The sequence below is a fragment of the Pelodiscus sinensis genome, chromosome 17, assembly GCF_052426305.1.
Source record: "Pelodiscus sinensis isolate ZL-2025 chromosome 17, ASM5242630v1, whole genome shotgun sequence".
Lineage (NCBI taxonomy): Eukaryota > Metazoa > Chordata > Testudines > Trionychidae > Pelodiscus > Pelodiscus sinensis.
Window position 1 is genome coordinate 11,399,501 of NC_143068.1, and position 26,391 is coordinate 11,425,891.

General features: G+C 47.3%; 1 protein-coding gene across 2 annotated transcripts; it reads left to right on the top strand.

The window, feature by feature from the left end:
* The first annotated feature begins 3,165 nt into the window (after positions 1 to 3,165).
* HRH3 (histamine receptor H3) lies at positions 3,166 to 25,839 on the top strand. 2 transcript variants are annotated; one of them, XR_012896430.2, is made up of 3 exons: positions 3,166 to 3,429; positions 7,567 to 7,685; positions 23,060 to 23,195. XR_012896430.2 is itself a non-coding variant. In XM_006126170.5 (3 exons), exons 1-3 carry the CDS (start codon positions 20,081 to 20,083, stop codon positions 25,263 to 25,265), a joined length of 1,311 nt encoding a protein of 436 aa, XP_006126232.3. In that variant the 5' UTR covers positions 19,624 to 20,080; the 3' UTR covers positions 25,266 to 25,839. The 2 variants fall into 2 exon arrangements, 1 of the variants encoding a protein (XP_006126232.3); XM_006126170.5 differs by lacking the exons at positions 3,166 to 3,429; positions 7,567 to 7,685 and adding exons at positions 19,624 to 20,327; positions 24,369 to 25,839 and having other exon boundaries at positions 23,060 to 23,226.
* The last annotated feature ends 552 nt before the right edge of the window (positions 25,840 to 26,391 follow it).

Genomic DNA, 26,391 nt, shown 5'->3' on the forward strand with positions numbered 1-26,391 from the left:
CTCGATTGACTGTAGATTTTCTTGCGCGAAAACGCGCTTGAGGTGAGAAAGCTCTGTGGGGTTTTGCGCAAAAATAGCTGGTTTTGCGCAAAAACGCTATCGTAGACATGGCCCAAGAGGCAACAGGTGCTAGGGATCAAGGAAGACAGTGAAGATAGTAAGTCAGTGCAGGGCTTTAAAAACCAAGCAGCTGGTCCCCTGCATTGTCAATTCCTGCCTATCGCAGACAAACTCTTCATTTAGCTAGAGAGATGCTGTACTCAGAGGATTTGTTCATTCTTTCCGTCTCTTCTTGCCCTCTTGTTAGTGTTCTCCTTTAGAGCACTCCAGCCATCGTTATCAGAAGATGGGATGAATTCAGGGGAAGGGAAGAATGTCATTTGAGGTCACCGACCTCTGATTGGTCCTATTTCCACTTAGTCCAGTGTCTTCACGCTCAATTCCATGCAGGGGCGACCCATGCGTATAGGCCGACTCGGTCGTCGCCTAGGGCACCACATTAAACAGGGCACCCAATGATGACTCACACCATTGAGGGCTGTAGAACCGGGGGCACCGATCGCGCATTCCGCCTGGGGTGCCAGTTGCCGGCAGCCCACCTCGGGCCGCCCCTGATTCTATGTCCTACACCCCTGATGCACACATATGCCAAGGAGGGTGGCTTGGGCATGAAAGCCTCCTTAGACAGTAACACAAGTCGCCCGGACCTCAGTAATTCTGTCCTGCAATAGCCCTTCGTGTCTCAATCTTCCAGAGAGCCACCAAAGCTTGTCTTGGGAAAGGGGAAACAATAGCCTGCGGGTCTCATCAGTGCCTTCGAGCCCACTCCCACATTCCCACGCAGCCCTCTGCGAAGTTTTGCATGTAATCTGCAGACCAGAGCAGGCCAGTTCCTCTCCCCATAGAGCCATTTCAGGTGTGCTTTCCAGGTTTGGCACAGCTGCCACTTGCTATTGTTTATCTTCTTAATGACTTGTTTCACACAGCAGTACTCTACGGGCCAGCCAGTACACCCTGGCTCCCTGCCTCTCCTGGCCCTCGGCCGTTCTGCTGCAACAGCAAAAATTGCATTTTCATAATTGCCAAATGGACCTTCGAATGCTGCCTCGGGGCCACGATAGGTTGATATCAAGCCAGAGAATTTGAAAGCAATCAAAAAGCGGGTCTTTGATTCTAACCGAAGCTATTCTCTTCTATTCCCCTAGTGACTTATCAAGCCAGAGGAATTCTTCACCAGCCTGACGCTGCTCCAGTCTTCATTAGCTGATGCCGCCAGTATAAATTGTGCACCTGAGTTTTGTGTCGGTATGATATTAATTCCAAGCCTGATCTTGTCTCATGTGTCCTGTGGAAGAAAGAAAGGAAGAACAAAAGAGACAAGTGGGGAATTATTGCTAACTCGCCATTCACTACTAATCGGCAGCGTTCCACACACAGTGCTGATGGATCTGAGACAGACGAGAAATGACAAAATAAGTGGAACTTGTTTATTACGGCCACAGTCTTTGCAATAGCTGGTTGGCGTCACTCTGGCCTGTGTTTGCTGGGATAAGATATTGCGCATCCTGATTGTCCGCTGTGAGGTCAGGTAATGGTAATAAAGTGTTTGCATTTGTATGGAGCCTCTCAGCCAAAAGTGACCTTAAAGCCCTTTACCATGGCTGGACAAACTGCAGGCTCAGTTCTGTTTCCATTCAGCTTCCTTTGAGCTCCATAGCAGCAGGATCAGGCCCTGTGCCTGTATGAACCATTTTGTCTGCCATGGGATCAGTATTTTAATATTTGCATTTGCTGCTTTCACTTTGCCTACATTATCAGTTCACCAGGCCAGGGAGAAAGTGGCAACTAGGTTGTGAAAATCTCCTTTCCTTTTCAATGGAAGGGCCAGGCTGTGCTGGAGAATGCCTTTGCTCTCCTAGGAGGTGTCATTTGAGGGCATCAGCCTCTGACTTATCCCATTTCCACGTAGGCCTATTCAAGGCCAGTATTGTCACACTCAGTTCCATGTCTTACAGCTTTGGTGCATTCACATGCCAAGGATGATGGCTTCAGTCCCTTCATCACACCGCAGATTTAACCAATCTCTTTTCAGACAGCAGTGCTGTTCCATGACGGGTCATTCAGGGGAAGAAGAAAACAACATGCTCCTCTTTTTGCCAGGAAGCTTAGGGCTGCTTAGCTCCACACTGCCCCTTCCTGGCCAATCAGTCACTTCCCAGCCCAGATCCCCAGCATGGCAGCATATAGAACTGTGGCCTTGGTCTGTGGGCTAGCAGATTGAAGACCGATGACGAGAGCTGAGCGAGATACAGAGTGTTTGCAAAGCAACTGGACTGGCACGTTACCAAGTGAGCAAAGGTCTTCTTAGCCCTTGCCTGGAGCACTCAGCTTTCAGTCACCAGCATCACTGTTCCAGAGCAAGCTTTTGGCCAGTGGTTTCGAAGCTATGGGTTGTGACCCAGTACTGGGTCATGGAATGTCAGACACTGAATATCCTTGCTGCGGGGGGATCAGGTGATCAGCAAGGGTGTTAAGGCAGCTCCCTGCCTGTCCTGGCACCGCAGACTGAGCTGTGTGCCAGTAGCAGCTGGCAGCAGGACCAGCTCCGAGGTTGGGGTTGGGGGAGAGCTCAGAGCTGTCCATTGCCTCGAGTACTAGCTCTGCACTCCAGTTGGCTGGGAACCTGCTGCTGGCTGCTTCTGGGGTGCAGCATGGTCTGCACCGTTGAGTGGGAGCCACTCAAGGTAAGCTCCTTCTGCTCCAGCCCTGACCCCCTCCCAAAACCAGAGCCCTCTCCTAGAGCCCAAAGCTCTCATCCTCAGCCCCACCCCAGAGCCCACACTCTAGCCAAATGATGTTGGGTCATGGGCATCAACCATTTTCTTCAACTGGGTCATGAGAAAAAAAGTTTGAAAACCGCTGCACCAGGGTAGACAGGAGGTCCATGCATTTTACACCAGCATGAGACTCAGCTGCCTCCTGAACACCCTTTCACAGCCAGAGGTCATGTGGGAACAGAGGCTGCCCGTAAGCCTAGGCAAACTAGGCAGTTGCCTAGGGCGCCACTGGCCCAGGCACCTGATGATGACATCACGGGGCGCCGGGCGCCCTGTGATTATGTCACAGTCATTGACAGCCGTGCAGGCAGGGGTGACGATCGCGCCTTCCGCCTGGGGCACCTGCTGCCACAGCCAGCCTCAGGCCGCTCCTGTGTGAGAATACCTTGCTTCTGTTTCCACCTGGGCTCCTTATTGCACACAGGCATCTCACTGGGTTACCATCATGCCTGCTGGGACTGGCTTAATAATAGAAATCCTGCCTCTTTGAGCCAGGCCAAATGGAGGACAAGGGAGCCACGTGCCAGTGGAAGAATCATCTGAGTGCCAAAAGAGCTCAGTCTGTAGGGTCCAGCCTTCTTAAAAATCTGGAGTAAGTGAGAGACACGGTGGAGTCCTCCTAGGAAGATCTAGGGCGAGGGATTCTTAGTGTGAACACCTCTGCCATTTTGTGCTAGCTCATACACACTGAAGGGGGGGGAAAGGGCATTTACCAGGAGCATGTTGTTTATCCCTGGCTCTTGAAAGTCATCTTTAGCACAGGACCATCCAGCGAGGGGGATGTTCCATGGGTGGCAATGGAGGAGGTGGCATCTCCTTTGTCTTGGGGCGAGCACTCACTCCCATGGCGCCTCCAACTGGTCACTCAGGGAATCAGCTTTCCCACCTCAGAGACCCTCTACTGGTTGGTGTCCCAGCCTCTGCTGCAGTCTTCCGCTGGTGCAGCCCAGTGTCCCTTCCTGCCCATGGAGCCCTTTCCTCCTCAGACTGTCCTAGGTCAGTGTCCCTGCACTCTGGGGTCCTCCCCGGGAACTCCCAATTCCCTTATAACCACCTTGCCACAGTGACCCACTGCCAGTCTTCATCTAGTCCCTGCCTCAGGCGCAAACCACAGTCTGAAATAGCCACCCAGCATTGCCAAAGGATGTGAACCTGCTGCCTTCTTCTATCCGGGCTGTCTCTCTGCAGCCCTAGTATCCTCAGGCCTTGCCTCAGGCCCTGTAGCAAGGTCAGACCAGAGCTCCCCAGCTCTGCCTGCCTTTCCCCAGCATTGCCCTGTCTCAGGAAGCCTGGTCCCTTCTGCTACCCCCGCTAAAGCAAGAGTGTCTTCTCCACTCTAGGAGCCCTTGTTTATACAGCCCCAGCTGGGCCCTAATTGGCTGTATCTGCCTGAGCTGTGGACTCCACTCTTTCAGCCTTCTCCCAGAGCTGGATTTTAACATTTAAAGGGCCAGTGCAGGGCAGATGCCCCATCACACCCTTCCAGGAGGATTTCAAGTGCAAGTAAAGGCAGAGTTTGTCTGTGCAGTGTCTGAGAAAGAAGAAAGTGGCTGCTCTTTACAGCACCATCCCCTGCTGGCCAGCACTGAGCTAGCAGGGCTATCAATCCTTCACAACAGGCAGGGGATGTGTTGTTCCCTGAGGAAGGAGGATTTCTAGGAAACCAGGAGAAAATATCAATCAGCATAGACTAAAATTTGTGGAAAGTTGTGCTAGTTCTGCCTGCACTGAGCTGAGGTTTCCAAGCTGCCTGTTATTTCCTCTCTAGCGTGCTTTTGTAACTAGATGCCCAGTACTCTTGTACGGGTCTCTGCTACCAGGCAATTGACATCAAAGAAAAGTCTGAGTAGATGAGGAATCGAGAGATCATGACACAGAGCAATAGCTACTAGAAACGACTCCATTAGCCAGGTAGAGGTTCAATGAAATCATTATCAGTCTGCCTTTATTAGATAGATCTAAAGGCAGGCTTTGTATTGTCATTATTTGGATTAGAAAGGGGCTTCTTTTTGAAATCCTGGCTTGGCCACAGTTTGGTTTTTAAGCTCCACAGGTTCAGAGAATTGAGGCAAGTAAGGAGCTGTTTACATTCCACGTGGGGAAAGGAAAGTGGCTTGTTTGCAGTCTCCCACCCTACAAGCAGGTTTGCTCTCTGGGAAGAAATGCAAAGGTCACAAAGTAAATCACTGAGGGGGTGGAAGAGACAAGGAATCTAATGAATCAGCAGGGATTGCAATAGGCATTTTAATGCTGCACAGGAGTGGGTTTTCCTCACTATAGATATTTGCTTTGCTAATTGATCATACACTCTCCTTGACGGTCATTTTCCTAAGACCTCACATCATCTGACTTGGGCTTGGGCTGTAGGGCTATAAAATTGCTGGGTAGATGTTCAGACTCAGGCTCTGGGAACCTCCCCTCCCTTGGAGTCCGAGATCCAGCCTGCACATCTACTCTGCAATTTTAAAGCCCCACAGTTCCAGCCCTATGAGCCCAATTCAGCTGACCCAGACTGGGACAGGGGAGTTTTGCTAACTGCACTTGTGTACCTAGAATTTGGGGAGGGAGGTGTGAATTGAACCGTGGCAGTGCTTAGACTGGACGCAGAGGGAGTACACGGCTCTTAGTCAGTGTTGTGTGCATCTCACTTCACCTACATGAGGGATGTAAAAATTCATTTTAAAAGGTAACCGTGTAGCCACTAAAAATCTTCGCAGTTACACGCTTCAAGCTCTGCAGTATAAAGCCTAAATAAACTTTATACTGAGAAGCCTGCAGCAAAGCCTCCCAGGAGCGGGGCTGGCAGCCCCTGCTGGCCCTGCTCCTGGGAACCAGTGGGTAACCTGAGGTGAAGTAGGGGTGTGGGCCCATTATGGACAAGGGCTGCCCCCACCGGCCAGCTGGAGCAGCCCCTGCCTGCAGTGGAGGGGAGCCCCCTGCCCAGCGTGGGCAAGGAGCCACTCCAGCCCCTACCAGTTAACTAAAACCGGTAAGCATTACCCATTTAGAGTGATGCTTATTGGTTAACTGGTTAACCTTTCACATCCCTAACCTACCTGTCACTTTTGTAATACTGGTAGGAAAAAAACAACACAGATGAAAACCAGCAGAATCTGGCAAACGTGTGCATGGGCAACGGTACACCAAATGTCTTGTGGGCCACGCACAGAACCCCAATAGACCACATGCAGGCCACATGCCACAGGCTGCCCCCGCTGAACTAGAGCCAGCAGTGGGATCAAACTCTTCCCCTCTGCCAAGCTAGAGGAGTTGTCAGAGGTTCACTCATAGGAAGTACAACTCCGGGCACTTTATAGTGCTGGAACTAGGGGTTTAGGGGGTGCTGCAGCACTCCCTGGCATGGATTGGTTTCCAGGATATACAAGCGTCACAATTTGGTTTCAGAGCTCTCAGCACCTCCACAATATAAATTGTCCCAGCCCGCTGGGGCACTCAGTGATCTGTTCTTACACCTCAGCCATCCTGGCAGGTTGCTTAGAGTGATACCCCTTCCAGGTGAACAGGAAAAGAAAACAAAGAAGTCTGAATTCCAGTGATCCTATCCCAGCTCTTCACTCTCACTCTAGCCGCTCCTTTACTCTCAGGATACGTCTAGACTGGCATGATTTTCCAGAAATGCTTTTAACGGAAAAGTTTTCCGTTAAAAGCATTTTCGTAAAAGAGCATCTAGCTTGGCATGGATGCTTTTCCACAAAAGCACTGTTTGCGGAAAAGCGTCTGTGCCAATCTAGACGCGCTTTTGCGCAAAAAAGGCCCAATTGCCATTTTCGCCATTGGGGCTTTTTTGCGGAAAACAAATCTGAGCTGTCTACACTGGCTCTTTTGCACAAACATTTTGCGCAAAAGGACTTTTGCCTGAACGGGAGTAGCATAGTATTCAAGCTGCCAGTGTAGACAGCTGGCAAGTTTTTCCGGAAAAGCAGCTGATTTTCCAGAAAAACTGGCCAGTCTAGACACAGCCTCAAGGTATTGTCCTCCCTTCCTGCAAAGGGGGCGAGGGTGGCAGTAGGGGAATCCAGGCCCATGTTTCCTTCAGGGTTCCCACCCCAAGCCCTTGTGCTAAATAGCTAGGGTCCCTCACTGATTCCCCAGGCAGCTTCCTGCCTCAGCCTGTTTGCGAGCACCGGTTGTAAAAGTTCATCCCCCAACCTTCTCTCCCTGCTGCTTTCTCAGGGCAGAACCCAGCCCCTGCAGTAAGGAGCCTCGTCTGCTGGAGCTGCAGCCTTTTCCCTCCCAGCTGTAGTTCATGTTAGTCACAGCTGGGGAGGTAACTGACTGGTCTAACAAACCCTTCCCGGTAGGCACAGTGTGGGGCGAATACTGGGTAGCAAGGAAATCACCTCCTAAGCAATCCTACTTGTTCTCACCTAGAGAGCTGCACAGTGCAATCCCTTTGGCGTGGCCTGCTGCTCTTCCATGGGGGGAATCAAGCGATCCCTCCCAGGAGTGCCTATTCTGTAAGCAGGGTTGGCTGGCCTTAGGCACTGCAAGGGGTAAAGTCACCCTGCTCAAACATTCACAAAATGCACTAAATTGATAGCCCTGGAGACTTCAGCCCTTTGTTTGTCTGCAGAATAGATAACAATGCAGGATTTTGTACACCCCTCCCTCACTCTGTGCCACATTCCTGGTCCACAGAGAGCCCGCTTGGCTGTGTGTATCAATAAGGGATTTCAGTTTCCATGTTCACCCATATTTGCTCTTTCAGCTGTGACTGCCAGCAAAAAGGATGGATTTTTGCAATGTAGCTAACTGAGCCTGTCCATTAGGAACCGGATAGATTCTCATCAAGTTGTTTCACAGAGGCCTCTGGATTACTGATTTAAGGTAACAAACTTGATTCTCTTTCAACTGCATTCTTTTCATCAGCTTAGAGGCCAAACAATTCATTTTCAGTCCTTAAACTATTCAGACCCCTAATAAAGTACAGTGCAAGTCAGCTGACTGCTGATTTTTCTGAAGTCTGGAACTTTCAGAGCAAGATTCTGATCTCAGTTATGGACTTGTGACTTACACGGGTGTAAACAAAATTGGATTCTGCTACCTGGTGTTGTACAGAACTATCTCGGCATATCTGCTTCACTACTTTCACATAGAAATGTGCTGGCAGATTACATACAAAATTACTTGCACAAATATTTACATATAACACAACTTAACCTCAGTTTATAAAATGTTGACCAACCAACCTAAGGATTATGGACTATATTCTGCCTTCAGTCACACGCCAGTGTAAATCTGAAGGAACTCTGTTGACTCCAGGGAAGTCTCTCTCATGTAGAAAAGTGATAGAAATGTAGCCGTGTTAGTCTGGTATAGCTGAAACAAAAAACAGGACTATGTAGCACTTTAAAGACTAACAAGATGGTTTATTAGGTGAAGAGCTTTCATGGGCCAAAACTGCTCCTTCATTTCCTTCTTAAATTCAACCTGCAGAGCAAGTGCCTGAAGGTCCTCTCACGTAATATGAGGTTGCACCACTGGAAGTGAGATGAGAATTTGGCCCACAGAATTGATTGGCAGCAATAAATTAATCTGAATTAAACTTTGATATGTATAAGAGATACATGAGTAAATATAGCAAATAATATGCTTAATTAGTTCAGGAAGTCCTTTAAATATTTTATGCGACTACCAACCAGCTCTCTGCTCCAGAGCCCCTGTCGTATCAGAACCAGCAGGAAGGTGGGGAGATGACATTTGGAATACTTCTCCCATATGTACTTTCTACTTCACTAAAGAAAACTTCCATTTGCATACATGGGGGTTAAATAAACTGCAGCCCCCTAGCTGTTTAGTGGCATTGGATTTTGTCAACTTTATGTTAAACAGTGAAGAACCGAGTCTGTAAATCTCACTGTAAATCTCAAGGAACTGCAGTGTAAATCTCAAAGAACTCCACTGACATCTGGGTGAAGTTGCTCTTCTGATCTCAGAAGATTTGGCGTGAGAGCCAAATCTTCTGAGATCAGACTCTTTTTAGACCAATTAAAACTCCCCTATTTAACCTATAACCCACATAGCTAAGCCTCACTTGGAGTACCAAAAATCTAAGCCCAGCTCTGCTCTTTTTAAATGCCTCCTAAGTGGAATAACAGGTGTAACTAGAAACAGTTTAAATAGAAATGGGAAGTCTATTCTCTCAACATTGTTACCTGGATTTGGTGTCATTTGCAGCAGCGAGGAGTAGCCCCTATGATTTGTTATTCAGACCTCGCCTTCTCCTTTTGAGAACGCTGTTGGGCTTAGCAGCTGACACAATATCCTTTCAAATTGACGGAGGCACAGGGGATATTATTGTCACTGTTGTTATGTCTCAAATGTGTATTTCAAAGTGCAGAGCTGACCTGACCTTGACTAGTGCCAGGTTTCAATGCTGTTCAGTATTTCCCCATTAAGAAGCATTTCACATCCTAACACATCCTGTCCCGTGGAATTTGCCTGCTCCAGAGATTTTGAACTCAGCATACTAATAAAAGTGCAGTTTGTCTGCAAGAGACAAGAAGCATGACCCTACCTGAACACAAGTTGATTTGTCATTTTAAAGATTTCATTTCCAGAAGGCTGATCCCAAGCCCACTGACATCAAAGGAAAGGTTCCCATTGGACACCAACGGGCTTTTTATCATTCCCAAACATAAACAGAATTTTTCTGTGACAAATGATACATCGCTTGACATTTTGTGTGTGTATATGTCTAGATTTTCAGGTTACAGCCAAAACAAGGATCAGTTTTTTTCTGATCTCTGTGGCCTTCCCCATTGTTTTATACAGCAGCACCCTCCACACCTTCCAGTGTGGCTGTTCAGTGTATCTGCTGCTGCTGTAGAAAGTCTCCCATTAGAATTCAGTTCATACACACCAGTCTGCTGGGGATGGAGACATTTAAGGGCCCTGCACGCTATGCTTCTTCCCAGCTGAGATCTTCCCAGATGCCTCTTCTTCAAAACCCACTGCATCGTAGTCACCACCACCCGATCCTTCTTCCCATGCAACTCACTGGCTGCAGTGATGCAGAGTTCTAGAACTGCATGCCCTGAAGAGCACACGCTGAATTTTCTGGTACGATTATTGTGAGGATGCATTCAGTCGTGGCAATGGCTTGTGAACCGTTTACAGGCAATTACAAAAATCTGAGCCAATCCATGGTGCATTTCATCAGCCCTGGGCCACCAAAAAAACACCCTGCAAAGGATCCCCATGCATCAGAGGGTATGTAGAGGCCTTGCAAGGAATGGAAGTCCCACGCCTTGTGACATTTAATTCTAAACTTGGCAAAACATTAGGAAATAGAGTATGGTGATACACTTGCATAAGAGAGAGATAGATGAATAATAATGCCATATGCACTTAAACAGGGATTTCCATCTGTCAAGCTCAACATGCATTACAAAGAAAGCTAAACAGCATTAGGTCAATTGTGAGAAATCTCAGAGGGGTAGCCACATTAGTCTGTATCTGCAAAAACAAGGAGTCCTGTGGTACGTTAAAGACTAACATCTTTCGTGGACATAAGCTTTTGTGGGTAAAAACTATTTTGTTAGATGCATGGAGTAGAAATCACAGAGGTTGGTGTACATGTATACACACACATACACACTAACATATCAAAAGAGTGGAGGAGTGTAGGATCTATCCAGTGTAGGACCAGTGTTAAAGAGGCCAGTTCAGTCAGGGTGGATGTGGGTCACTCCCAGCAGTTGATGGGGAGGTGTGAATACCAAGAGAAACCTCCCCACACCTGCTGGGAGTGAACCACATCCACCAGGACTGAATTGGCCTCCTTAACACAGGTCCTACACTTAATAAGTAACTCCTTTCTTTTGATATGCTAGTACAGGTTGGACCTCCCTGGTCCAGCACCCTTGGGACATGATGAGTCCCGGATGAGGGATTTTGCTGGACCAGGGGAGCTTATATCTGCCCCCCTTGCTGCTGGCCCCCCTGTTTTTGGACCAGCCACTGCCCTCCTGGTTGGCTCCCACACTGCTGCCAGCCCTGCTGCCTTGCTTCCTCCCCCCTTCCTTGCCATGCTGGACAACCCAACTCCAGCCCAGGTCCCAGTGTGCCAGGCACCCAGCCCAGCTGGGTCATGCCAGGCTCCTGGCCCTACTGTTGCACCCGGCAACCCAACTGTGAGGAGCCAAGCTCCTGGGCCCGCTGGCAGCTTGCTGCCAACAGCACACAGCTCTGCTGACCCACAGAGCTCCTTGCCACCAGCCTTCCACTGGAACTAGCTGGTCCTGGAACATCTGTGATTTGGTTGCTGGACCAGTGAATCCCAGTTTACAGAGGTTCAACCTGTACATATATATATCTCCCAACCTCAGTGATTTCCACTACATGCATCTGACGAAGTGTTTTTACCCACGAAAGCTCATGTCCAAAGAAATCTGTTAGGGTGTGTCTATGCAGCACCCATTCCTCGAAATAAGCTATGCAATTTGCACTTATTTCAATCTAATTTCTAAATAGCTTATTTAAAAATGTGGCACTGTCTACACAGCACCAAATTTCGAAATAAAGCGCTATCCCAAAATGTCCCTTATCCTTCGTGCAATGAGGTTTACAGGGACGTTGGCATAGTGAGCCCATTATATTTTGATATAATGGGCTTGCTCTTAAGATGCGGAATAGCTATTTTGGGATACCAGAATATCCCAAAATAGCTCCACAATGTAGACGGACATAGTCAGTCTGTATCTTTAAGGTGCCACAGGATACCTCATTGAATTAGTTCCATTGTACACACAAGAAACTGGTGCACAGAGTAGTAAAGTGACTTGCCTATGTTCAGTTCAGTGCCAGACCTGTGAATGGAACCCAGAACTTTGGGGCCAATGGCCCATACTGCTTGGCTTCCCGCCACTACAACTAAATCAGTAGGCCTCATTAGACAGGTTGGGAGGTGCTGAAGATATCACTTATGTGCTTGAATAGGAGACCATGCCCCAGGCTGGGTATCTGTATTCCTGATTAGGCATCCATGGGGCATACCACTGTGTGGTGCTGCATGTTACATCTGCGACTCTGGGGAAGGTGCTAGTTTGGATGCATACAGATCAGTGCTGTTCTTAGACTCACAACACGGTGCGTCTTCCTTTTGAATACCCCGCCCACTGAGAAGTTTGTTGTATCTGATAGGGGGTTGCTCTTGTCATCGCCACGTTTGTCAAGGGTTAACCTTACTGAACAGAGTACCTTGGAACCTGGCAAGGAGGAAACACATTCAGACACTCCTAGAATTTCTGATGCCAAGTTGAAGCAGAGAACGGAGCATGTCCCATGGCTGATTCCATTGTGTTCCATCGATGTTTGCATTGTCATACCACTTCCCTTACAATTTTTCAGTCCTTATAAATCTTCAAAGCACCATGCTCAGCAACTATCTTTTTAAAAGGGAAATACATTAAAGACTCAGTATTTCTCTGGCAAAGGCGATGCTCCTCCTGTTGCTTCTCCTGTTCCCTGATGCTGTATTTGAAAGACTTTGCTTCTTTCTTTGTGCAGAAGCAGAAGCACAATGGGCTGGCAAAGCAGCAACTGCAGGGTTCCTCTTGGCTAAGTTGGCTTCTCATTCTGCTGCAGCTCTGGAAGTGCTAGAACTTATTCCAGTCACATGTGCCCCTCGGCATGTGTGCCATCTATATCTATGGGGGAGGGAGGGTTTCCACTTGTTATTATAATGATCACTTCCGTCACTAGCCCCTCAATTCAACTATAAATAATGACAGGAAGCTTCTACCACTCTGATCTGGGGCACACTTACACTCATTAAACATATCCCATACTTTTGGTATTGGCTGCTAAAAGCTGCCAAATATTAAGTTTTGATTGAGATTTACTAAGGTAAATGCTCGTTTGTAATGAGTCACGAACTGTAAAACTGGAATCAGTTTTTAAACTGGCCTCAAAGTTTAGTTCCATGAACTTGTAACAGCAGATGAGTTGGAGTGGCAGGCAATGTTCAGATGAAATTGACATCATGCCCCTCACATACTTCAAACCCACTTCAGCCTACTTAATAAATCAGCAAGCCAATGTGTGAACTCACTGTTGAGAGGAATGCTGAAAGCTGTTCAGCAAGAACCACTTTACTTTTACCTGTAATAGTTGGAGTGGCTGCCTTTTTAGAGCCTTATTCAGTCTATGTACTGCTTCGAGTTCCATTACTGCAGGAGTCGCCATTTCAATCTCCAAGGCTACATCTACACTGCACAGTTATTTTGGAATAAGCTATTCCAGAATAGTTATTCTGAGATATCTTATTTCGAAATAGCACGTCTACATTAAGGAAGCCTGCCTCATACTAATTTTGAGGCTTCCCTGCAGTGTAGACATTCTATCTCAATTTAGAGCACCAGGAGGAATAACTTAGAATGGCCCTGGTGAGGGGCTATTTCGAAATAACAGAAGTGGAGTGTCTATACACGCCTTATTTTGAAATAGCTATTTCAGAACAGGCGTTATTTTTCATAGAATGAGGTTTACAGAAGTTGGAATAAGCCATCCATTATTTCAAAATTATTTCGAAATAACGGAATTGCTGTGTAGATGCTCGCATAGTTATTTCAGAATAACAGCCATTATTCTGAAATAACTTTGCTGTGTAGACACACCCCAAAGGTCTCTCCCATTTATACATTCACAAAAGAGGAAAAGACACCATCACTGCATGCTGGACTACACTATACTCATCTACAGTTTTACTGATATAATGATGTTGATTAGGGGTGTGATTTTTCCTGACACCGTTATGCCAATAAAAGCCTTAGAGTTTATCTAAAGGAGCCTTACAACCACAGAGTTTATTTCAATTCTCAAATGGAATAAAACTATATAAAAAAAAATTATACTTTTAAGCATAGACAAGACATCTGAAAATTGAGTAAAATACAGGGATGAACTTAAACTGCAAAGTTCTGACCCAGATCCATCACCTTCCCACACTACAGAGTTTAGGGTTTGGATCTTGAATTTTGGCTGAGACTGATTTCTAATTGTTTGGGTTGTGATGGGTATGTTTCAGCTGATACATTTGTGATGGACCGCCTCCTTGCTAGTGCTTATTTAAATAGTGCCTATTTAAATATCCCAGGCTTCATTTGCATGTTCCTGGGCGCCGCCATTTTTAAATCCCCCCAGTCCAAACTCCGTGCCCGCAGCTACACGCAGCACGGAGTAGGTAGTTCGAATTAGAGATCCTAATTCGAACTACCGTTACTCCTGGTGGAAATGAGGAGTGCCGTGGGCACGGAGTTCGGACTAAGAGGGATTTAAAAATGGCAGCACCTGGGAACATGCAAATGAAGCCTGGGATATTTAAATCCTGGGCATCATTTGCATCTCCGGTTGCCCTGATTACTCTACTTAGCTCGAACTAATGAGCTAGTGTAGACATACCCTCAGGGAGCAATCAGTGTGCATATCCTCCTTTCCTTTTAAAGGGTGCTTACCTGAGTGATTTATTTGGGGTTCTGATCCCATCTGGGGAGCAGCCCAAAACTGTATGCTCCTCAGACCTGAAGTGGTTCAGTGCTTGCATTGCTCTACAGGAGAGGGGGAGGGAGGATGGCGACCTCTGCTCTGTGCATTGGCTGGGGGAGACCAGGAGACCTGCCCCAGCAGGACAGGGCGGTGAGAAACCCCAGAGAACAAAGAGGTGAGTGTCAGTGGCTTTGTCAGCTCTCTGGGACAACACCCCTAAGGGGTCTTCTGTGACTGCACCCCGCCACGGTATTCTTTAAGAAAAACTGCCTGGAGAATATGCGTGCTAAGGTGAAATCAGAAGTGGTTTTAGTGATTAAAGCAGAACCATTGTATTTTCATTTGTTGGGGATGCTGTCCATTTAAATAACAATACTTGAGCTGTTCAAGATAACAAGAGATGCCTTTCAGTTCTATCATCATTGGACATAATGTTGTTCGTCCATCATATTCGAAGAGGACCTTGACATCTAACGGGTTATGGACTGTCCATGGTGTGTCCGCAAATGGCTGATAAAGCCGATACGGGCACGGAATGTTCTGCCACATGTCGGGCAGACATGTGTGGGCACCACTGTTGCAGCTTTTGCAACTCTGGCTTTACGGACTGCTCGCTTCTCTTGTGCTATGGTTGTCCTTCTGGCTTGAGATGTTTGACAGCCTTGGTAGATCAGCGTGTGCCATGTTGATCGGTCTTGTGCCAGGGTCTCCCAGGAGGTGGTGTCAATATCCAGGGACTTGGGAGAGGCTTTAAGAGTATCTTTGTATCGCTTCTTTTGTCTCCCGTGCGATCGCTTCCCTTGAAACAGCTCACCATAGAAGAGCTGTTTAGGGATGCGATGATCTGGCATCCTTGCAACATGGCCTGCCCAGCGTGTCTGAGCTTTCATCAGCAGGGTGTAAACTGACGGCAGACCTGCTCTAGAAAGGACTTCTGTGTCTGGCACCTTATCCTGCCACCGGATCCTCAGAAGTCTGCGGAGGCAAATCGTGTGGAAGTGGTTCAGTTGCCTAGCGTGCCTCCTGTATACAGTCCAAGTCTCACTGGCGTACATCAGGGTAGTTAACACTACTGCTCGATAGACTTTAAGGTTTGTAGCAAGGCTTATTCCACGGAGGTCCGTGGGACCGCCATGGAATTGGACATAATAGATATATCTAGGCAAACATGATGCTATCTGGATTTTAGGAACAGTCCCTCATCCATTCCTAAAGTGAAAATCAGTCTCTATGAATAAAGTCCAAGCAGCTTGTATCAATATGATAGGGCAATATGATATACATTCCACCAAAAGCCAAAGAACAGCACAGGAATATTTTATGGGATCCTAGAGAGGATCACCAAAACCCTGGGTCTGAATATCTTGGTCCCTATCTTTGTAACAAACTTAATAAAATTTCAGGTACTCGTCCCTTAATTAGGGATATTGAGATTTTGCAAAGGAGGGTTCACAGCATGAACCCATCTCTTCATCTGACATGTTGGCACTGACAAATATTCTGCCAGAAGTCTTCATGAATTGCAAATACACGAAGGAACTGAGATGCAATAGAGGCATGTGAGAAGAGCTGTGAAACCTGGTATGCATGACTGCATAGACCCTGTAACCTGAACCCTTTCCTCAAGTGATGCTCTGACAACATTATCTAGGAGACTCAGCAGAAAGCTGGGGAATTAAAGCCGGAGACTCCACGATGCTAAACTCTGGATTGTCAGAAACACTATCAAAGACTCAACCCTGGAGTGGAGAAGAGGTTTCCACCCGGAAGGATGGCTAAGCAGGATAGATAATCCACACTGCTTCAGAGCATAATCAGTCAGACACTTTTTTTATCTGAACAGGAATTGTGCTAAGCACAAGAGCTACTGCAGTGCCTGTCATGCCCAGCACATACGCCTGTGTGCATGTCACAGCAGAGACCGTGAACGTGATTGATGTGGAGCAAAGGAAGCACATCAAAGACAACTTAAAATTAATCCTGGCAGGACCTAAGAACAATACAGAAAACACTGGAAAGAGAAGCCCATGGCAATAAACTGTGTGCAAAACTATGAGAGTGCTGTGTGAGAAAGCATGAATACAGGTTCCCAACCAAAACAGCAAAGGCTCATGGTGGTCACTACCAACAATGAGGTAAGAACAGCAGTGGCTGGTGAATCTAAAAGAAAGACATAGGCCTAAGTCACAGATCTGGAATCAGTATGCTGGTCCAAACACTCTCAAAGTTTGGGGGTTGGATCCAGGACTTAGATTTGTCCCAGTATAAGGATACGGTCAGTTGCGACATTCAATTTTAAACTTCCCTAAGAATTAGGGGGGTTGAGAAAGTGTTTCCAATTTATACTAAGGGCTTGTCTACAAGGGTAAATTAATCGCAGTAGCTATTCCTCAGTAGCTGATGGACTGTCTCACTGCAGAATTCCAGCACTTTATATTCATACCCTCCCTTAATCCAAAATAACTTTCAAGTGTAACAGAGCTTAGGAGTTTGCCTACAGTACACTTTTAGTGTAAAGCCATTACATTATATCTTTAAATATATGGGGCCAGCTGCAATGCTCACATACAGAGCTCAGGGGAGTTACAGTCTGAGTTAGGGCTCAATTCATCTGACAGGGGTACAAATTCAAAATGAATACAAATATAAAATAATTTTTTCACCGATAGAACTTGCCACCTTGGGCAAACTTATTTAAAGGGGCTAAATATTTATTGGTGAAATGTACCACTGTGCAGGAAGCCCTATGCTCTCCTTAATGGGTAGCAGGTTTAAAACGAATAAAGAACGTTCTTCTTCACACAGCGCATAGTCAACCTGTGGAACTCCGTGCCAGAGGAGGCAGTGAAGGATAGGACTATAACAGAGTTTAAAGAGAAGCTAGATAATTTCATGGAGGTTAGGTCTATAAAAGGCTATTAGCCAGGGGATAGAAATGGTGTCCTCTGTTTGTCAGAGGCTGGAGATGGATGGCACGAGACAAATTGCTTGATCATTGTCTTCGGTCCACCCCCTCTGGGGCACCTGGCACTGGCCACTGTCGGCAGACAGGCTACTGGGCTAGATGGACCTTTAGTCTGACCCAGTATGGCCATTCTTATGTTCTTAAATCTCGCTTTGGACTTTGGGCATAAGTGGGGCTTAAGTGATATGTAATCCCCAAAGGCCTAAGTGGTAGTTAAATTATGCATAGGACTAGTGTGAACTTTCTGAACAGTGTTGATTTTCTCCCTATTTGCATATATCTATGATATGCACTAGCTAGGTCAAAAAGCTGGAAGCTCTATTAACCTGAATGCTTAAAGGTTTTATCTGATCACCTGTGGAGGGAGCAAGGGAATTTTTCTCCTACTGCCAAAATATTGCACAGCAATATAAAGCCCATTTTTAGGTTTTTTTTTTTACCTTCCTCTGAATTAGGAGACTGAGGACATTGCTAGAGCAAGATTACTGAACTATTCGTGATAGTCTGCTCGGCTATGGCAATTGTCATGTCATTAATATGCATGGAGCATTAATCAGGGTTAGCCATAGTCATTAGGCATTTAGATGTTATTTTAATTTGCAAATTGTTTGCAACAATCTTAAATTACCGTAGTTATCCGGTACAGTTTCTACTTCCTGATTAGATGGTGGAAATTTTGTGAGCAGGAGAACAAGTGATGAATGGTCAACAATGAATAATAATACAGCATTCACATTGTATGCACAGACCCAGAATCATTTGGTGCTGTCAACATTTTCATGAATGACTGCCTGAATATTTACAAACAATGAATTCTATGATCCCTCCAACTGCAGTAGAGCGAAGCTGGCCTGCTTGTTCATGAAACAGTTTATGATCAAACATTCTCAGGAGCCTGAAGATCTGCTCACATTAATGCCAAGATGATATTGTGGATTGCAAAGGCCATTGCCTGTTCTAAATAAAGCAGCAGATCTATTGGAACATACTGACACTCAGTCAAGCTTATCATTGAATCTGGTCTTCTCACAGCTTCCCTGTTGTTATGCATGAAGTTATTTGGAGTCTAAAGAATGCACAACTAACCACCTTCATCTGCAGCCCTAGACTATTTCAGGTAGCAATATTTTTATCTCACATATGGTGCATTTTCTCTGTATTTTCCCCACTTTGTTTTTCATCTTAGGTTCTTGTGCTGATGGGGACAAGCACACAGTGACATCCTCTGTCAAGACCGTGAAATGACTCTGGCAGAACCTTTCTGTTCTCAGGCTTTCTGCTATTGAGTTGAATCATTACTTCTTATACATAGGAGGCAGCTTCTCTCACTATGCAGACATTAGCAAGAAACAGACGCAGAACATTTTGTTCACTGATTAACGTGGAAGATGATTTGATTAATATTCTTGAGCTGCCTTTCCCAATCTGTTCTTCAGATACAGTCTACGCAGTATGCAAAGTCCAAACTTTATCCTCTAACTTGTTTTATAAATGCAGAAAACAATCAGGTAACCAAGAACTTAAGCAGGGGCTTAACTTTAACCATGCAGGCAGCCCCAGTAATGTTAAAGTGAATCATACAATAATAGAGCTGGAAGAGACCTCAGGAGGTCATCAAGTCCAGGCCCCTTCCCAAGGCAGGACCAATCCCAACTAAATCAACCAAGCCAGGGCTCAATGCATAATGAAATTCTTATGATGGACTGGGGACATGCTTGAGCCTTCTTCCTAGGTTTGGCTGCTCCATAGAGTTCCTCCTTCAAGTCTGCTCAGCCCACATCCTTGATCTGCTTTCTTCCGAGAGCTACTTCCACCTTCATTATCTCCAAGGAAAACAATGAGTGAGGTCAGCAGAACCCTATGAGTCCTTTCCCAGCAGGATCAACCGCTGCTAATAAGCTAGGGAAGGTTTCCAAGGTAGTGGTGGCTTCTGCCAGCCAGTTAACTCATCACTGTGGGAAACTATGTTTGAACATTCCACAAGTCTCCCACCGCATTAGAATCGGGCATGTTGTAGAGCTCAGGTCTTAGTCCATCTCCAGCCTCCCACAATGTACACAGCGTTTCAGAGTTAAGGAATTTTCTGTAGAATAAGGATTTGTCCAGTGCCCTCAGCCAATCATGTCCCGCCCCCTCCGCAGCTTTTCGGAGCCAAGCCGATGAAACTCGCTCAGTGACGAGTGATTCGCATTGTCTCCTGAGCCGGAGTGCTCAGCACCAGAGTTGGAAAGGGGGGGGGAAACAGCTGGCAGGAGAAGCTGACTGAACTCCCTGCAGCCAATGAATCGCGCGGCCTCCCGCTGGGTCCTTGGCTCTGCAGAAGCAGCGGCGCGTTCACACGGCGAGCACCGCTGAGCTAACCCGGAGTGGCTGCGGTGTGGTTCCAGACTGGTCTTCGAACCCCAAGAGCGCGCCCTGAGCCTGCAGCCCGCGGGAGCACATGCAGCGTTAGGCGGGGCAGCGATCAGCAGGCACAAAGGCGCTCAGGGGAGCGCTGGGCGTCGACCCCACTCTGGTGCAGAGAGGGAGCAGGTCCCGGGCAGCTACTCACCCCTGGGGAGTGCGATCCCTTTGCTCCTTCCCCTTCCCTACCCGCTTCGGGCAGCAGCACGGCGGTTCCTGGCGCTGGCGGATACCCCTCTGGGGAGCGATGCAGCCGCTGCTGTCGATTGGGCTGGGTGTGAGCGAGGATCCAGCTGGATCAGCCCCCGCCGCCGGGATGGTGTGGACAGTTTCTTCCGCCTGAGTCGCTGAGCGGCGTGGTGCTGAAATGGACAGCGCCCTGCAAGACTGGCCACTCAACGCTTCGGCGGCGGAAGGCAAAGCAGCCGGGCATCAGCTGGCGGGCAGGTTCGGGGCCATGTGGACCATCTCTCTGGCTGTGCTCATGGCGCTGCTGATCGTGGCCACCGTGGTCGGGAACGCGCTGGTCATGCTGGCTTTCGTGGTGGACTCCAGTCTGAGGACCCAGAACAATTACTTCCTTCTCAACCTGGCCATCTCCGATTTCCTAGTAGGTAAAGTACCACGTCCGCTTCCCTCTCCCCAGCTCGGCGACCGCGGGGCCAGCCTCAGCCACTGCAGCTCGGACACATATTTCCCCGCTGGGCTTAAAGTTTTGCTTGTGTGCAGCAGGCAGCATAGGAGCCGAGCGGCAGAGGCAGCTGCCTGGTCTCTTTGGGGCTGTTCTCAGCCACCCCAGGGAGAGAGAGAAGCGCTGGAACAATGTTTATAGTGCGGGTGCTGAGAGCTGTTGAACCAAACTGGAAAGCTGGTATATCAGGGAAACTCCCCCCTCCCCACTTCCAGTTGTGATGGAGAGGTCTTGCTCGCTTCACTGCCCTATGGCTCAGGTTAAAATGGTCCTCCCTGCAATCTTTGCAAAGAGCTCCTGCTCTCCTCTCTTCAAGGGTTGTACCCAGCGCTAAGCGGGTTTGAACATCAGAACAAATTCACAACGTGAACAATGTAAAACTCGGGCTGTTTCCCCTCCCTCGGGACTGGACTTCCCACGGAAATCCTCTATCATAGCATCTTCCCTCCACCACATCCTCTAGCTAGGATCCACACAGCTGCGTAAGGCGTGTGCCTTTTAGAGGCCTCCACAGCCTGTTCTGGAAAGAAGAGGTAGTTGGAAGTCCAGTTATGTACATGTTTGGTGGTGCCCAGTTAACATGGCAACACTGAACCAGGCCAGGCACAAGTACATGCTACTCTGTGAGGCGGGTATTGTTAACAGAAGGACAGAGCCCAAGGTGATGTGTGTTGTTAGTAAGTCCGTGGGGTGGACGGCACAATGAGCCCTCCGGCAACTGCTTCGGCTTCTGTCCGTGTGTCTTGCAAGGGGCTATTAAGCGGGGATGCAAAGGGCAGGGTGAGTAACAGCGCGGGCTTGCAGCTGGCCAGATGTTCTGAGAAGAAGTTGCACGCCTGGCTAACGGAGAAGGCTGCACAGTCTCCTGTCGCTCGCTATGTGAGAGAGCCGAGCTGAGTGAGCAGCCCCTGGCTCTCTGAACTACAACCAAAAGGCTGTGTGCAAACAGGCTGAGTGCAGTTCTGACCCATCCCCCGAGCCAAAGATTAAGAGCTGCGACACACATCTTTGCAGGAGGAATAGCATGGATTTCTTTACTGTTAAAACCCCCCTTACAAAACAACGAATAGTCCTGCAGCACCTTAGAGACTAACAAAAAATGCAGATGGTATCGTGCTTTCTTGGGCACAACCCACAACAGATGAAGAAGTGCCCAAGAAAGCTCATGATACCATCTGCATTTTTTTATTAGTATCTAAGGTGCTGCAAGGACTATTTGCTGTTTTTTAAGTTTTTTTCAGTTACAGATTAACAGGCTACCTCTCTGAAATTTACTGATGTTTAATTAGGAATTAATAATGATCCCAACTTCCTGGAAGGATTATAATCCATCAAACCCCAGAGAGATTGCTTAGTTTACTCTCTTTCTCTCTCTCCACACTGATAAGCAGGAGCATTATCAGTGTCTCATATGCAAAAATAGGAGGGCAGAGTTACTGAACTGTGTCTGGAAATAGTTCAGAATGCTAGACACTAAGGTAATGCCTCTGAACAGCCCTTGACTTAGAGTAAGGTGCAAAGCCTCGCAGACCCTGGATTCCATCTTTTCCTAGCTTCTTCGATATGCAGATGAGCTTAGTGATTGATTGGTTTTCAAAATCTATGTTGTATTTTTGACAGAGCTGTCAAGCCCTCACCTCTGCCACCTTGTTGGAAAGTCTGGGCAAAATCCTGGGAAGGGCTGGATAGTTGTTAACCACGATAAGCCAAGAACATCAGATTCTGCTTTCCCCTTGTGCCAGATGCAGAGAGAGGGTACTCAGTGCTCCCTCCCCTTCCTTGGAGGGGGGGGGGAAGAGAACAGTAGCTGGTCAGGTTACAGACCCAGAACCTGCTTCTGTAAACACACATGCACTGGTGCCAACTACCACACTTGAGAAAATTCACCTGTGGAAACTTATAGGATCAGGCTCTCAGATGGGAGCACTGCGGAGCCCCTCCCCACCTCATCCCCAAAAAGAACTAACCTGGGTCCTCCAAAGAAAAGTTCAGGCCAAAACGGAAGCCAGGGAAGCTTTGATTTTAAAGGACAAGCTGGGAGTCCTTGTTTATGCGTCACCATGAGACGGTAATGCGTAAAAACCTGGTTGTTCCCTTGCTTTACAGCTTTCCTGTAAAGCTCAGATTTCGAGCTTTTCCTGGGGCATTTGGGCAGCCATCTCCCATTCATTTAAATGGGAGTCATGCAGCCAAAGCTCAAGATCCTCAAAGGAGTTCAGGTACCTATCCCCCACTGAAATCAATAGGAGCTTGGCACCCTTGTTTTTGAGTGCCCAGGCTCCAAATCCTTAAGACCACTTTGAAAATCACAGCCTGGGTGTTCATGGGCTCTTTGGCAGACATAAGTGTATTCTCAGCCTATTCTCATCTAGCAGACTCCTTTCTGTCTCACTAGCCTGTGCTGCTGGTATGTCACAAGATTAGGTTTTTAAGAGACACTCATGGAAAAAAGCACAAATGGTGACCCGAGCAAACCCACCCCAACCTGGCCCATCCAATCTAAATACACAAAATGGCCATCTCGAGCCACGGTGCAGACTTGCAAATAGCATCCTGTACACTACCAGTTATTCTCAGCATTCAAGCGAGTTACTTTTTTCAAACACCTGTGCACCATGCAGAAACCCTTTCAAATATAAACACCTCTCATTGCAGGTGCCTTTTGCATTCCCTTGTATGTGCCCTATGTGCTGACAGGACGATGGGCCTTTGGAAAAAGCTTCTGTAAGCTCTGGCTAGTAATTGATTATCTGCTCTGCACCTCTTCAGTCTTCAACATTGTGCTGATTAGCTATGACAGATTCCTCTCGGTGACAAGAGCGGTAAGTACTGACATGTCAGAGATGAGAAAAGCCTTCCTCTTCACTTTATTGTCTAGAGCCATCTGTGCTAAATAAAAGCTGTTTGATTCCTTGGGAAATGATAAATCTTTTAACTTGGTGATGGAAAAGAAAAATTCCTGGGAAAATACACAGTTCACTCAGAAATCTTGACATTAGGTGTGCTTTAAAAAACAAACAAACAAAAAAAACCCATCACTCAAAGCCTTTGGGGTTCAGAACCCATGAAACAAGTTGTCCTTCAAAAGCTGGCAGGGAAGAAGGTGTTTGAGTGACAGCCAGTCAAGTCAAGTGAGGCAAACAGTTTATTACCAACTTGCAGTGGTTATTTCCAGACTAAACAAACTGATTCCAATGGGAGTTACAGTCCCAGGAAGAGGCTCACAGGTTGCAGTAGAATCTTGTAAGATGCCAAAATGTCCTAAATGCAGTTATTGCAATTGGAGTTGAGGGTACTAAGCATCTTACAGGAGGTGGACAGCACTTCGTAAATGTTCCAAATACAATACACAATGTCTACACAGGAGCACAATGCATAAAGGTCAGAGGCAATCCAAGGACAAACTGCAACAAAGCTCATGTGCTGGACACAGGAGTTTGATGTGGGCCTCTTTCTAACAATTTCACAGTGCATGCCGGGAGAGTACAGGCATGTGGCTGGGGCAGTGGACTAGATGGTGAGGCTCCCTGGAGTCAGTTCCCATCTCTGCCACTGACTCAGGCTGCTGCTTTGGACAAGTAACAATATCTCTCTTTGCCTCATTTTACCCATCTGCAAAATGTGGTTAAAAAGCAAGTATCAAATTTGGGCTGAGATATGTATCAAGAATGATTGATTGACATAAAAAGCGACTATCTCTCTGAAATGTACTGACTCAGTTCAGGACTGTCCTAAGCCAGTCATGAGCCAAGTATGGTTTGTACTTAAAGGACCAGGTCATAGCTCTTCTCTGGAGGGGGACAGGGGACGATTCATCTAGTGACTGTGTCCACTGTCTCCAGCATATGCATTTGTTATACTGCAAAGATATCATATAGCAACTTTGCCAGACATTTAGGTTATAAAACAGTCTAAGCTGGTGAATGTATTTGGTCATATCTAAGAAAAGTTTTTTCCACTCTAGGTCACATATCGAGCTCAGCAAGGTAATACCAAGCAAGCAGTACTGAAAATGGTCATGGTGTGGGTCTTAGCTTTCCTACTCTATGGACCTGCAATTATCAGCTGGGAATATGTAACCGGGCAGAGCATCATACCTGATGGAGAATGCTATGCTGAATTTTTCTACAACTGGTATTTTCTCATGACGGCTTCCACTCTGGAGTTTTTCACTCCCTTCATCAGTGTTTTGTTTTTCAACTTGAGCATTTACCTGAACATTCAGAAACGCACCAAAATCCGTCTAGATATCTTCCACGAAGTACAGAGCCAGTCATTCATGGAGGAGATGGAAATGAGCCCAGAAGGAAAGCTTTCCCTGAAATGCTGTAAGTGGGACCAGAAAGAGCCAGCTAAAACTCTCGACCTTCCTAAGGGTGAAGTACAACAAGCAGCTGCCAATGCCAGTATTAGTGTGAGAGACTCACAGACAGCAAACTCAAAGAGCTCTGGGCTCTATGGTGGGAAACCAAAGTCTTTCAGCAAGAGGAGCTATAAACCGTCGGCATCGGCACTGTCTATAGAGAAACGGATGAAGATGGTCTCCCAGAGCATCACGCAGCGCTTCAGGCTCTCCAGAGACAAGAAGGTGGCAAAATCACTGGCAGTTATTGTGAGCATTTTTGGGCTTTGCTGGGCACCATACACCCTCCTCATGATCATCCGTGCAGCTTGCCATGGCCACTGCATCCCTGATTATTGGTATGAGACTTCCTTCTGGCTCCTGTGGATCAACTCTGCCATTAACCCTGTCCTCTATCCCCTCTGCCACTACAGTTTCAGAAGAGCTTTCATGAAACTCCTGTGCCCCAAGAAGCTCAAGATCCAACCCCACAATTCCCTCCAGCACTGCTGGAAGTGAGTTAATCTATCCTCGTCTTTGAGGAGCTGCTGTGCCGCTTTTGCCACATTTTGCAAAATGACCGTAGTTCATTTCCCTTGAAAAATATGAAGACAGCATTTCATGGGGGTAGCAGGGTGCAGCATTAACTTCTCATGCTCCCTCGGCAGGAACAAAAACGGGCAGAATGCAGAGATGTGGGTTAAGCTCATGACACTTACGCTGTTGTCTCCCCCCCCCTCCCCCACAAATGTATGCACAGAAGAGCTCTACTGCCACCTAGACAGCCAAAATGGGATTGGTCCTTATTCCAAAAAAGAATCCAAAATGTCAATCTAATCTTGCCTCCCATAAGTAATACACAATTTAACCATTTTCAGAAGTTTGCCATGAATCTGAGGTTCTCTTCTCATAGCCAATGTATTACACATGCCTGGGAAGGAGCAAACATTTCAAAGAACTCTCATTTATTATTATTTGTATTATGATTGTGCCTAGGGGACTCTATTACAGACCAGGACTTTACAGTACTGGGCCTTGTCTACCCCAGGGGTGGGCAATAATTTTTAATGTGGGGGCCACTCCAAGATTTTGGTAAGTGGTAAAGGGCCACACTTCTGTGGAGGGGGTGCAGGGTCTGGGACAACGGGTGGGGTGTAGGAGGGAGCTTGGGCTAGAGGATTGGGGTGCAGGAGGGGAGTGTAGAGTCTGAGGGGGAATTTGAGTGAAGGAGGGGGTTATAATCTGGGGCAGGGGCTTGGAGTGTAGGGTCCGGGGGGGGGTTATGGGTACAGGAGAGGATTCTGGCCTGGGGGGTGTGTAAGAGGGGATGCAGGGTCTGGGAGGGAGTTGTTACCTGGGAGAAGGAGGAAAAGGGGGTACAGAGGGTTTGGGTGGTGATATGGGCAGGGAAATGGGGTACAGGTTCAGGGAGGGGTATGAGTGCAGGAAAGGATTCTGGCATGGGGGAGGGGTACAGGTGGGGGTGTAGAGTCTGGAAGGGGAGTTGTGACCTGGAGGAGGTGGGGAGAGAGGATACAGAGGGCTTGGGTGGTAGCCTGGTGCAGGAAGTTGGGGGGAGAGAGGAGGTAAGGTGCCAGAGGCAGGTTCTGGCTGGGAGGCACTTACCTAGACAGCTCCCAGCCAG